The 12,870-nt window shown below is 38.8% G+C and overlaps 1 protein-coding gene across 11 annotated transcripts in view; it reads right to left on the bottom strand.

Moving 5' to 3' along the window:
* The window catches only part of HEATR5B (HEAT repeat containing 5B), a 117,981-nt gene that overhangs the window by 40,447 nt on the left and 64,664 nt on the right, over positions 1–12,870 (bottom strand). For all 11 annotated transcript variants that reach the window (XM_054548218.2, XM_063713723.1, XM_024242659.2 and 8 more), the window contains exons 26-27: positions 10,857–10,925; positions 4,878–5,057 (exon numbers count right to left, since the gene is read on the bottom strand). In XM_054548218.2, the coding sequence (XP_054404193.1) occupies positions 4,878–5,057; positions 10,857–10,925 (249 nt within the window). The remainder of the gene's footprint in view (positions 1–4,877; positions 5,058–10,856; positions 10,926–12,870) is intronic.

Raw genomic sequence — 12,870 nt, 5'->3', positions numbered from 1 at the left:
TTTGGCCGGGTGCGGTGGCTCACGCCTGTAATCCCAGGACTTTGGGAGGCCAAGGCGGGTGGATCATGAGGTCAAGAGATCAAGACCATCCTGGCCAACATAGGGAAACCCTGTCTCTACGAAAAATACAAAAATTAGCTGGGCATGGTGGCAGGAGCCTGTAGTCCTAGCTACTCCAGAGGCTGAGGCAGGGGAATCGCTTGAACCAGGAAGGCGGAGGTTGCAGTGAGCCGAGATCGCATCACTGCACTCCAGCCTGGCGACAAAGTGAGACTCTGTCTCAAAAAAAAAAAAAAAGAAAGTATATACTTTGATCGGGTGCAGTGGCTCATGCCTATAATCCCAGCACTTTGAGAGGCTGAGAATCACTTGAAGCCAGGAGGTCAAGACCAGCCTGGGTAATATAGCAAGACCCTATCTCTACAAAAAATAACAAAAATACTAGCCAGGCATGGTGGCACGTGCCTGTAGTCCCAGCTACTTGGGAGGCTGAGGCAGAAGGATCGCTTGAGCCCAGGAGTTCAAGGTTCCAGTGAGCTATGATCGTGCCGCTGCATTCTAGCCTGGGCACCAGATTTGAGATCCTGTCTCAAAAAAAGAAAAAAAAATGTATATTCAACTCCATGATTTCCTGATAAACACAAAAGTGTAATTCCATTTGCTTTGGAGACATTTTTCTAAAAAAATTGATCTGACTTCTGACTATTCCTCTGATGGCATGTTCCTTGAGTAGGCTTCTCAGAGTTTTTTCTGGCTTCCCTCATTCTACTTTGCAAAGCACCCCCCGCCCCCACTTTTTTTATGCCACAGGGTATAACTCTGTTTCTGCCTCCACCTTCCTAGACTTATTAGACAACCAGGAATTCAAAGTAAGCAGCTGAGAGGCGAAAAGAGATATCAGAAGGGATTTCCATAAATATCCTTCTAAACTCCTTCTTACACAGACCTTAAATGATATTTTGCAATCTAGCATTTACAACAGATAGCCTGGCTAATATAATCTGCTAGTCACATACATTATCTGTATCCTTTCTCTCTAGTTTGTGAGCCAAAAAGACATAAAAGCAACTTTCCTAAAATATAATTTCAAAGATTCTTCTTTGTTGAATCATATTTAATTTCCTTTGTTTTGTAATACATTTAGGCTTTGGCTACCGGCACATACAAAGCTGAATAACGTATTAATGAGAAAACAAAAAACAAAGGAATGACAGCAAGCAAGAAAATAACTGCACTAGATAAAAATCTTGAGAAAACTGTCTTCCCTCCACAGTGTTACGTCCATTGTACCTAATGAGAAAGCCGAAGTACGGTATCTGTATAGGTACACTACGAGCTTCCTGATGAGAAGCACTGTGTCTTACCCCTATTCCTACACCAAGCAGACTTACAGCACAGAGAAAATATACAGCAATTGACTAAATTCTAAAATAGGGACTTTGGATCTCAAGTTATAAATATATTACAGTCATATCTTCTAGTGATTACACGCTTGTTTCCCCCCTAAATTTGTTATTACACTTTTTTTGAGATGCAGTCTTGATCTGTAACCCAGGCTGGAGTGCAGTGGTGCGATCGCAGCTCACTGCAATCTCCACCTCCCAGGTTCAAGTGATTCTCCTGTCTCAGGGTCCAGGGTAGCTGGGATTACAGGCACACACTAGCACGCCTGACTAATTTTTGTATTTTTAGTACAGACAGGGTTTCACCACGTTGGCCAGGCTGGTCTCAAACTGACCTCGGGTGATCCATCTTTCTCAGCCTCCCCAAGTGCCCGGCCACTAACATTTTTAAGAAAATGTCACAATAAGCACTCTTAAGTATATCCAGCCATTCATTCATCAAATCCTTACTAGAATTTGTTATTGTTCTAGGGCTGGAAACAAAAAAAATTACAAATTGCCTTGAATTTGTTATTGTTCTAGGGCTGGAAACAAAAAAAAAAAAACAAATAATACATAGTTTTTGCTTTCCATGAATTCACAGGCTAATATTATAATGAGAGGGAAGTGAAAAGGTGCTTAAGAGAAGAAACTTTTAAAGATTTGGTTTTAATTATTTATCTTCTAAAAAGATAATCTTTTTAATGCTTTATCTTCTAGTACACTCTACCCAGTGCATAGACAGTGTCTGGTACCTAATGAACACTCGGCAGTTTATGCAATGAGTGAATGAATCTCAGGGAACATCATAGATAAACGAATCTTAGCCTTGAGAGTGTGAGAAAGGTGAGACAGTTTTTAAGGACAAAAGTTGACTTGCTCATAGGCAAAGATGGAAAGGGAGTTTACAGGCAGAGGGAACAGCCAGAGCAAGAGCACAAAAACAGGAAACTGCAAGGTAATCTAAGTAAAGTGCAACTTTCTCATATAGAGGGAGCACAGGTTATAAGCTGGAAGTAGCTGAAGTTTTTACTCCGCAGGCAATGGGGAAGCAAGGGTGTCACTGTAAGACTTTAAGGTCTATGTATGCATTTTTCCTTGACTTATAATTTTATTTTAATAATTATGCTATAAAAAGTTGGAAAAATAAGAGTTAAAAATGACTCATAACCTCAATTTCTGGGTTTTCATATTCTATCTTTGTAAGTTATAATTTTGATGTACAGAGATTCTGTATTTAGTTTTACTGATAAACATGTCATAGGGTTTTCCCATATGAATACCATTTTTCATAACCATTATTTTAATGACTTACAGTGGATGACTCATAATGTATCTACCAGTTTTCCTACAGTTGAAATTTTACATTTACTTCTAATTGTTTACTTAGCATTGGGAATCCTAGAAAGATGAAATACAGCTTTCAAAGACAAAAGATATTCATTTCTTCACATTATAAATAGTGTTGCAAGTAAACATTTTTGTAAACTTACCTCTTTTCCATATTTTGGATATTTTTCACTAGAATACAGGCCCAGAAATGGAATTACTGGGTCAGTGTTTACAAATATTTTTATGACTCTGAATAGACATTGCCAAATGCTTTCTAAAAAGGTTCTATATTTTATATTGCTACCTACAATATATGAGAATATATCTTTCAGACCTATTTTAAAATAAATTTTTAGGCTTATTATTCTTATAGATATTACACAAAAAAGGACAATCAGAAGCACAAGCAAAATGAAGAAAATTAAAACCACACATCATGCCACTACTCAGATACAATGCTGTTAACAGTCTAGACAGTTATGTAAACATGCTCAGTTTTTTACATAATGTGTGCGTGCGCGTGTGTGTATAATTTCTACCCCAATTTTCTAGTCACTTAATATCATCATCTTTCAAGATCAAGAAATACATTTAGGTTATTTCCACTTTTTTGTGAATAATAACACCATAACAAATACCCTTGTAGCAGAACCTTTGTACATATCCTTAAATATTCCTGAGAATAATGTGCACAAATGTGCGCAGTTTTTTAATTAATTAAATTTTTTTTTTTTGAGACAAGAGTCTTGCTCTTGTTGCCCAGGCTGCAGTGCAATGGCGTGATCTTGGCTCACTGCAAACTCTGCCTCCCGGGTTCAAGTGATTCTCCTGCCTCAGCCCCCCAAGTAGCTGGGATTACAGGCATGCACCAACATGACAGGCTAATTTTGTATTTTTAGTAGAGACAGTGTTTCACCATGTTTACCAGGCTGGTCTCGAACTCCTGACCTCAGGTGATCCGCCTGCCTCGGCCTCCCAAAGTGCTGGGATTACAGGTGTGAGCCACCACGCCTGGCCTAGTGCACAGTTTTAGAGGATGTACAGAGGAATGCGCTGAAGATACAAAGAGGAAGAGTAGACAGCACTCAGCTTCACACAGTCTCCTCCTCACTCTCATGCCTAACTAATACCTCCTCCTATCCTCCATGTTTCAACGTAAACATCACTTTCTCCATAGAGGCTACTTCTGAGCCTCCAGTCTATTGTAAGTGCCTCTGCTATATGTTTCAAAACACTTTGTATTTCTCCTGTGATAATGCTCCTTACTCTTTGGTACATCTACTTGTTTACCAGTTTGTCTTGCTCAGCAAATGTAATATATCTCACCTCCGTATTCTCAACTGCTAACCTGACAGAGCTGAAGCTAAACAGCACTTTGTTGAATGAATCAGAGGGTGGTAAGTAAGGGAATGAGAAAAGTTTAGTCTTAGATTAGTGGAAAAGCTTAAAATAATTATAACTCCAATAGTCTTCCCTTAAACGTGGTTTCACTTTCTGTGGTTTCAGTTACCTGTTGCTGAATACACGAAAATAGGGAAGTGAGATAATGAGCTGGTAGAGGAAGGAATTAGTTACTTCAATACTGGAGGGCAGATGATAAGAATTCAATAGTAACTGGCAGAAGGAATTTAGAAAAATGAATTTAAAACAATGTAATCATATATTTTTTAAAGTGACTGTGAGAATGAAAAAGGTAAAACTAGCTATTAAAAAACAAAACAAGCTGGGCACTGTGGTGCGTGCCTGCAGTCCCAGCTACGTGGATGGCTGAGGCAGGAGGACTGTTTCGGCCCAGGGAGTTCAAGTCCAGGCTGGGCAACAAAGCAAGACCCTACCTTTAAAAATAAACAAAACCCTTATGGCCTCAATATCAAGGTGGCAAGTCACCTGAAATTTAATCAAATAAAAGATTTTTGGCATAAAATATTTTCTGTTATTTATATTTTTGAGTTTTTCCTAATTTCCTCATATTATGTAGGAGAGCCCTTCCTCAATATAGAGGTTTTCAGTAAACTGATTAACATATTTTCAAAAAGTATTCCATACCAAGGGTTAGTTTTTAAAAAACAAAAACAAAAATTATTTTGCCAACAAGAGTAGAGGAACATTTTCTCATGGATGAAGAAATGGGTCAAAAACAATAGGTTGTGGTTTAGTCGTTACCTCTGCCCAAGCTTTGAGAACAGCCAGTTTTTCCATGGTCGTGGCACTCTCTCGGTATAGCTGGCTGGAAGATCCTTTTCCGGCCTGAACTTTGTCCAGAGAAGAAACAAGAAGATTGTGTACTCGACGGAGATCATTGAGATCACTGACAACTCCACTTCCAATCCATGTACTACATACCTAGACAAAGAGAATTCAAAAACTTTTGTGTAAAAAAAATTAATGCTGTATAAGAAAATGGAATAAATGATTTTTTTCCTAGAAGATAAAACACAAAACCAAAGAACAAAATAAACTACCCAATGCTATGCTTTGATGATATTATTATTATTATTATTTTGAGACAGAGTTTTGCTCTGTCACCCAGGCTGCAGCGGAGTGGCGCGATCTCGGCTCACTGCAAGCTCCGCCTCCTGGGTTCAAGCAATTCTCCTGCCTCAGCCTCCTAAGTAGCTGGGACTACAGGTGCATGCCACCACACTTGGCTAATTTTTTGTATTTTTAGTAGAGACGGGGTTTCACTGTGTTAGCCAGGATGGTCTTGATCTCCTGACCTTGTGATCTGCCTGCCTCAGCCTCCCAAAGTGCTGGTATTACAGGCGTGAGCCACTGTGCCCAGCCAGTATTATTTTTTATATCAATGGTAAGCATAGATTTTATTGTACTCCTATGTAGAAAACAAAATAGTATTTACTTAACATGTTTCCACTGTGTACTTTAACAAAAATGTTAACAGAAATAATTTTCCACCCAAAGCAGTTCAGTCTTGAATAATTCTTCAATTCAACAAAATTTCTGCTTACCACAGGAAAAGGGTTATGCTTGCTGCTATAAAGGGGACTTAAAAAAAAAAAAGAGGCTGGGCGCAGTGGCTTACGCCTGTAATCCTAGCACTTTGGGAGGCCAAGGCAGGCGGATCATGAGGTCAGGAGATTGAGACCATCCTGGCCAACATGGTGAAACCCCGTCTCTACTAAAAATACAAAAATTAGCTGGGCGTGGGCATGGTGGCGTGTGTCTGTAATCCCAGCTGCTCGGGAGGCTGAGGCAGGAGAATCGCTAGGGAGACAGAGGTTGCGGTGAGCCGAGATCGCGCCACTGCACTCCAGCCTGGCGACAGAGCGAGACTTCATCTCAAAAGAAAGAAAGAAAAAAAAAGGAAGAGGAAAAAAAAATCTAGTCCCTACCCTCAAGTAAGAAAACACAGATTGAATGAACACATGGGAATGTTTTATGACTGTAATACGGGACACTTAAAAACAGACAAGGGAGAGATTAATTCTAGCAGGAGGAATGGGAATGTTTAGGTGTCAAGGAGGTTTGTGTGTATAGACATAGGAGAGTTACATGAGGAAGAGATGTGATTAGGAAAGTTAATTGGGATTAGATTAAGGTAAAATTTACATTCCATGGAAAATGAATTCAGACTTCATTCTGTAAGCAATTGTGAGTTTCCATGGCCTCTGGACAGGGGGATCATATTATTACAATTGTGCTTTAGGAAAACTGTTCCAGTACTTATGTATAAGAAAAAATGTATATAGACAGTAAGTAATATGTTAAGTGTCTTTTACAATACCATAGAACAGAGATGATATGGATCAAACTGGGAATGGAATAAAAAAGGAGAGGCATCTGAGACAGACTTGTAGTTAGATATCCCAGGATATGGAAACCAATTAGCTATTTTAGGGGCTGGGTGAAGGGAGATACAAAAAGAGCAAGGAATCAAAAATTTCCAAATGCTGATTGTTGAAGCTTCTGACTTGAATGGAAGGAAGGTGATACTACTGCTTTACAGGGATGACAGGGGAAACAAAGGAAACTACGTGGAGATGAGAAGTGAGAGAGCGTGATTTTAATTTTGAACATTTTTACATGCTGCATTCAAAGTGCCACTAAAAGACTTGTGGAAAGATATTCAGCAGGCAATTAAAAACTTGGGTCTGGATTTCAGGAGCAAGTTCAAGGGTAATTACATAACCCTAGGAATTCCCACACAAAGGTGATAACTAAAGTATTATTAAATTTTTTTGAAGGACAGGTTTAAAAAAAAAATAAAGCCTTAAAGCCAGACCAGATGGAATATAGTTACAATTAAGGGACAAGTGGAATAAGAATAAAGAAAGAAATTGAAAAGAAAATACCAGAAAAACAAAAGAAAAACCAGGCAAGTGCAGTGACAATGGAGCCAAGGAAAGAGTTTCAAGAAGGAAGGGATGGTCTCAGAATGTCACCTTTATCAACAATAATTACATGTCCTTAGTTTCTTTTCTTTTTTTTTTTTTTTTTTTTTTTTAAACAGAGTCTTACTCTGTCACCCAGGTTGGAGGGCAGTGGCGTGATCTTGGCTCACTGCAACCTCCGCCTCCCGGATTCACGCCATTCTCCTGCCTCAGCCTCACGAGTAGCTGGGACTACAGGCGCCTAACACCACGCCTGGCTAATTTTTGTATTTTTAGTAGAGATGGGGTTTCACCATGTTAGCCAGGATGGTTTCGATCTCCTGACCTCGTGATCTGCCTGCCTCAGCCTCCCAAAGTGCTGGGATTACAGGCGTGAGCCACCACGCCGGGCCACATGTCCTTACTTTTTTATCTGAAATCCTTGGACCAAGATTTTTTTCAGAGTTCACAACTTTTGGGTAAAAGGTAATAAGGTACCTGAACCTCATTAAAGAATACACCTAGCAAGATGTGTGGCAACACCCCATAATTAACACACAGATGTATCTGCAACAAAATGTATTACAAATCACAATAAGAAAGATTAACCAATGCTACATTCTCACTTAGCTTCACATCAGAGCCAAATGAGTATAAGTCAGCTCAGGTTTTGCTGCCAAATAAATGATAAAAAAAGCTTTTGATTTTCACAGCATTTGGATTTCAAATCATGGCTAATGGACTTGAGTTCCTATATTGAAAACGTTTTAAAAGTGGAGAATAAGTATTTATGTCAAATTTTATTCTCAAAGAATTCAAAACTAATTTTAATAAAATTAATAAGGACATTTTTAACTGATTGTTACCAATTAAGGACATACTGATGGCAAAATTTAAAATGCCAGTCAAAACTGCTGAAAAATAATTAAACTTAAAGTGAAAAGAAATTAAATATCAACATGAAAAGAAAGAGTTGTTACTCCCAAGGAAACTAAAGAACATATGGGAAAGATCTGATAAATATTTCTGTGAAATTTGGTAGAAATATAACTAAAAAATTGGAGAAAATTATAAAGATTAGGAATTTGGCACTAAGCTTTCTTTGTAAAAACCTAAGTACTTTCTTCACATTAAAGAATCAGAAACTAGGCTGGGCACAGTGGCTCACCTGAGGTCAGGAGTTCAAGACCAGCCTGGCCAACACGGTGAAACCCCATCTCTACTAAAAATACAAAAATTAGCTGGGCGTGGTGGCACACACCTGTAATCCCAGATACTTGGAAGGCTGAGGCAGGAGAATTGCTTGAACCCGGGAGGCGGAGGTTGCAGTGAGCTGAGATCATGCCACTGCACTACACAGCCTGGGAAACAGAGGGAGACTGTGTCTCAAAAAAAAAGACAGGTGCGGTGGCTCACACCTGTAATCCCAGCACTTTGGGAGGCCGAGGTGGGTGGATCACCTGAGGCCATGAGCTCGAGACCAGCCTGGCCAACATGATGCAACCCCGTCTCTACTGAAAATACAAAAAATTAGCTGGGCATGGTGGCATACACCTGTAATCCCAGCTACACAGGAGGCTGAGGCAGGAGAATCACTTGAACCTGGGAGGTGGAGGGTGCAGTGAGCCAGGATCATGCCACTGTACTCCAGCCTGGGCAACGAGAGCAAAATTCTGTCTCAAAAAAAAAAAAAGAATCTGAAACTAGAATCACAGATAATGCATTATGGATTTTGTTTATGAAGAATGACAAAGTAGCATTGAATTAGTAAAATAATATTCAGAGAAAAGACTTTGCCCTACATCAAAAGATTGGTGACTGAATGTACATTTTAAAATTTTATGCTGAAACGAAATATTTAAGTATGCATTATGTTCATGATCTGACCCTACTTTAAATGATTTTTTATTGATCCACTGATTACTGTACCCAGTTGTGTGACATCTGAGGGTCCTTCCTGTAGTATCTAAGAGTTACCCTGATTTTAAAGTTTCTTAACATGGTATTTTTTCTAACAAACAGGCTGAGATATCATTAAGCCAACTCCTTACTTTCCTTAAAGGAAAGGAACTTGTAACCTACTGCTTTACCTGTTAGGAAACCAGGTTTCCTCCCAGCAACAGAAGGAAAGGAGGTCACAAATTTAAGCCTGCCACTAGAAAAAAAGAAACTTCCTATAAAAAAAAATGCAGCTAGGGCCACAAAAGAAATAAGTTTAAGGCAAATTCAGTACTCATATACAAGATAAAATTCTAATAGCCTTCGCTTTTCTAATGATCAGGAGCACTGTAGGAGATTTTGTCTGCTTAAATGCTGTGCTCTGAAACATCATCATGATACACTTATTTACATGTGGACAGTAATTTTTTGATATTTGTGTGGCAGTATCCCAAACCAAATTACCTAGTCGAAGGTTTGCATCACGATCCAGAGACCTATCTCTTATCAACAATGTTTCTTTTCTCTCTGGTCTCCTGTCTGTAGAAAGAGTTAATTTCTCTGAAGACTGCCATTAAGGCAGCAGGCTTCAGAGATATCAATTTCAAAAATGGAAGGAAGGGGCAAACTTGCATTCAGCTACAGAGAGGATAAAGTCAGAATTTTAAACCTATTATTGCAGAATCTTCTCTGCATAGAGGTCACATGAAGCTTGGCCATGGATTCTAAGCAAAAATGATGGACCACAGCACTGTACTCCAGAAAACTAGGAAGAAGAGAGTTGCTTATCTTCTGTCTTTAGGTAAGCAGACAAATAAACTGATTTCCTAAAAGATTAGAGCTTAATACACGAATCCTTTTTCAAAATGAAGCATATGAAAAAGAGAACCTGATTAAAGGCATAATATGCGTTTTTTGGGGCCGGGTGTTGTGGCACACACCTGTAATACCAGCACTTTGGGAGGCCAAGGCGGGTGGATCACGAGATCAGGAGTTTGAGACCAGCCTGACCAACATGGTGAAACATTGTCTCTATTAAAAACACAAAAATTAGCTGGGCGTGGTGGCAGGCACCTGTAATCCCAGCTACTCAGGAGGCCGAGGCAGGAGAATTGCTTGAATCCGGGAGGCGGAGGTTACAGTGAGCAGAGATCGTGCACCACTGCACTCCAGCCTGGGCGACAGAGCGAGACTCAGTCTCCAAAAAAAAAAAAAAAAAAAAAAAAAGAAAATGTACGTTTTTTGGTGGTTTTATGAGTCTCTGCAGATACAATAAGGTGAGAATAATTCCCTGGGATTAATTTTGCAATGAAATGTCTATATTGTGAAATTCTCTTTAGGATGATTTAATACCCACAAACTAGCAAAATTTTCATAATGTGTGGTCAAAAACAATGTTTCGACCACAATGTTTATTACCTAATTATTATTTCATCATTTCACACAGAATAAAAAGGAAAACTGCCATTGCTGTATTTCCAAGATAAAAATATTATTTTGTTTTTCCTCTCTCTCTTTTTTTTTTTTTTTTTTTTTTTTTTTGAGACAGGGTCTCGCTCCGTTGCCCAGGCTGGAGTACAGTGGCACAATCTTGGGTCACTGTAGCCTTGACCTCCTAGGCTCAAGATATCCACTAACCTCAGCCTCCAGAATAGCCTGGACTACAGGTGTATGTTACCATGCCCAGCTAATTTTTGTATTTTTTGTAGAGACGGGGTTTCCCCATGTTGCCCAGGCTGATCTCAAACTCCTGAATTCAAGCGATCCTCCCATGTTGGTCTCCCAAATTTTTCTCTATTCTTTCACACAAGTTAAATTCTAAGATATCTATGAATGTATAGAAGACAACTATACAAAGTCCCATTTTTCTTCTTACCTGGCAAGCTTTCGCTATTATATCTGATGGTGTATCTTGTGAAAAGGCTGGTCTTAGAGCAGCTCCCACCTAGAAAAATAAATAAAGCATTTTATTTTTTATTTTTATTTTTTGAGACAGGGTCTCACTCTGCCACCGAGGCTGGAGTGCAGTGGTGCGATCTCAGCTAATTGCAACCTCTGCCTTGCAGGCTCAAGCGATTCTCCTGCCTCAGCTGGGATTATAGGCGTGCACCACTACTGCCAGGCTAATTTTTGTATTTTTAGTAGAGACAGGGTTTCACCATGTTGGCCTGGCTGGTCTTGAACGCCTGACCTCAAATGATCCACCTGCCTCAGCCTCCCAAAGTGCTGGGATTACAGGTGTGAGCCACCGTGCTTGGTCCAAAGCATTTTATTTTTAAAGGTAAGTAGTAAACATAAAGCCTCTTGTGTGTTTGGAGATGAAAACACACAAAAACATTTCTATGTTCCTTTCCTTTTTATGACCTCTCCCTTATCTCTTTTCAGTTATAATAAACTCAATCATATCCTTTTTCTTTTGCTTTCCAGGAGGTTATCATTATCAAATCTATGTGAATGTTATATCAAGTAGGCAATAATCTTGTTTTTTTTCTCGTTTTTGTTTCATAGCAAACAGGATTTTCTGACAAAGTCACATGTTATCAGACATACCAAAAATTGCTGTTGTTAGATTTTTTCTGTCTATATTTTTCTACACCTATTTCTAACAGTATTTACCTAATGAGTGAATCTCATATCTGGATTAATTTATTTAAATAACTGAATAGTACTAAAGATTCACGGTCACTCAATGACCCTAGAGGTCATTTCACCTCAAAAGGAGATGCTTTAAAAAGCTGCTCAAAAATATTAATTTATGCATTTTTGTTATTAATAAGTAGAGGAATATGAGATTTTGTTTTAAATAAGCCAACATCAGTCATAGATTCTTAGCTATATTAGATATAACAAGTATAAGTGGAATACAGGAGTAAGATGTAGTCAGCTCCTATGCTGAGATATTCTTCCCTTACCACAGAGACCCAGTTGGTCAGGTATATCAATAGTAGTTTGGAAATGAATCGAGACTCCCTCTCTATCACTAAAGACAGATGGTAACTGATCACAATATGTGAGCTAGTATTGGATTCTGTACTGGAAGAGAAAGAATACTATATGAAATAGGTTACTGGGTTGACTTACATAGCTGGAATATGATAGATTATGTAAAAGTATATATCATTGTTGAATTTCTTGAGGTTACCTATTCCATAATCACATAAGACAATGTTCTTGTCCTATGAAAATACAGTCTAAAATGCTCAAGGGTAAAAGCACATGATTTAAATAATTTATTTTTAAATGGTTTAGGAAAAAATCTGTGTGTGTTGAGGGAAGAAAGAGAGAGAGAATCATTGTTAAAGCAAATGAGGCAAAATTAACAATTGGCAAATATGAATATGGGGTGTAAGATAGTTTTTTTTGTACTATTCTTGCAGCTTTTTTGTAAATTTGATATCATTCTTTTTTTTTTTTTTTTGAGATGGAGTCTTGCTCTCCCATCCCGCAAGCTGGAGTGAAGTGGCGCAATCTCAGCTCACTGCAACCTCCACCTGCCAGGTTCAAGTGATTCTCCTTCTCAGCCTCCCAAGTAGCTGGGATTACAGGCCCGGCTAATTTTTGTATTTTTAGTAGACATGGGGTTTCGCCATGTTGGCTAGGCTGGTCTCGAACTCCTGACCTCAGGTGATCCACCTGCCTTGGCCTCCCAAAAGTGCTAGGATTACAGGCATGAGCCACCGCCCCCAGCTGGTGATATTATTTCTAAATAAAAAGTTTTAAAAAAACCCCATCATTCCAACAGGTTGGGTATTTGGGAGTAAATAATTGTATACAGGTTTTCTATAGCCAGTTGGGGTAGAAGCTCTAACTTCTTCACTTACACTTAATACGTAAAAACAACACATTATACATTATTCACATTTTAAATTTTTTATATATTTGAGCACAAC

This window comes from Pongo abelii, chromosome 12, assembly GCF_028885655.2.
Source record: "Pongo abelii isolate AG06213 chromosome 12, NHGRI_mPonAbe1-v2.0_pri, whole genome shotgun sequence".
Lineage (NCBI taxonomy): Eukaryota > Metazoa > Chordata > Mammalia > Primates > Hominidae > Pongo > Pongo abelii.
Note: the sequence above shows the minus strand (reverse complement) of the source record. Positions and strands in the feature narration are given on the sequence as shown.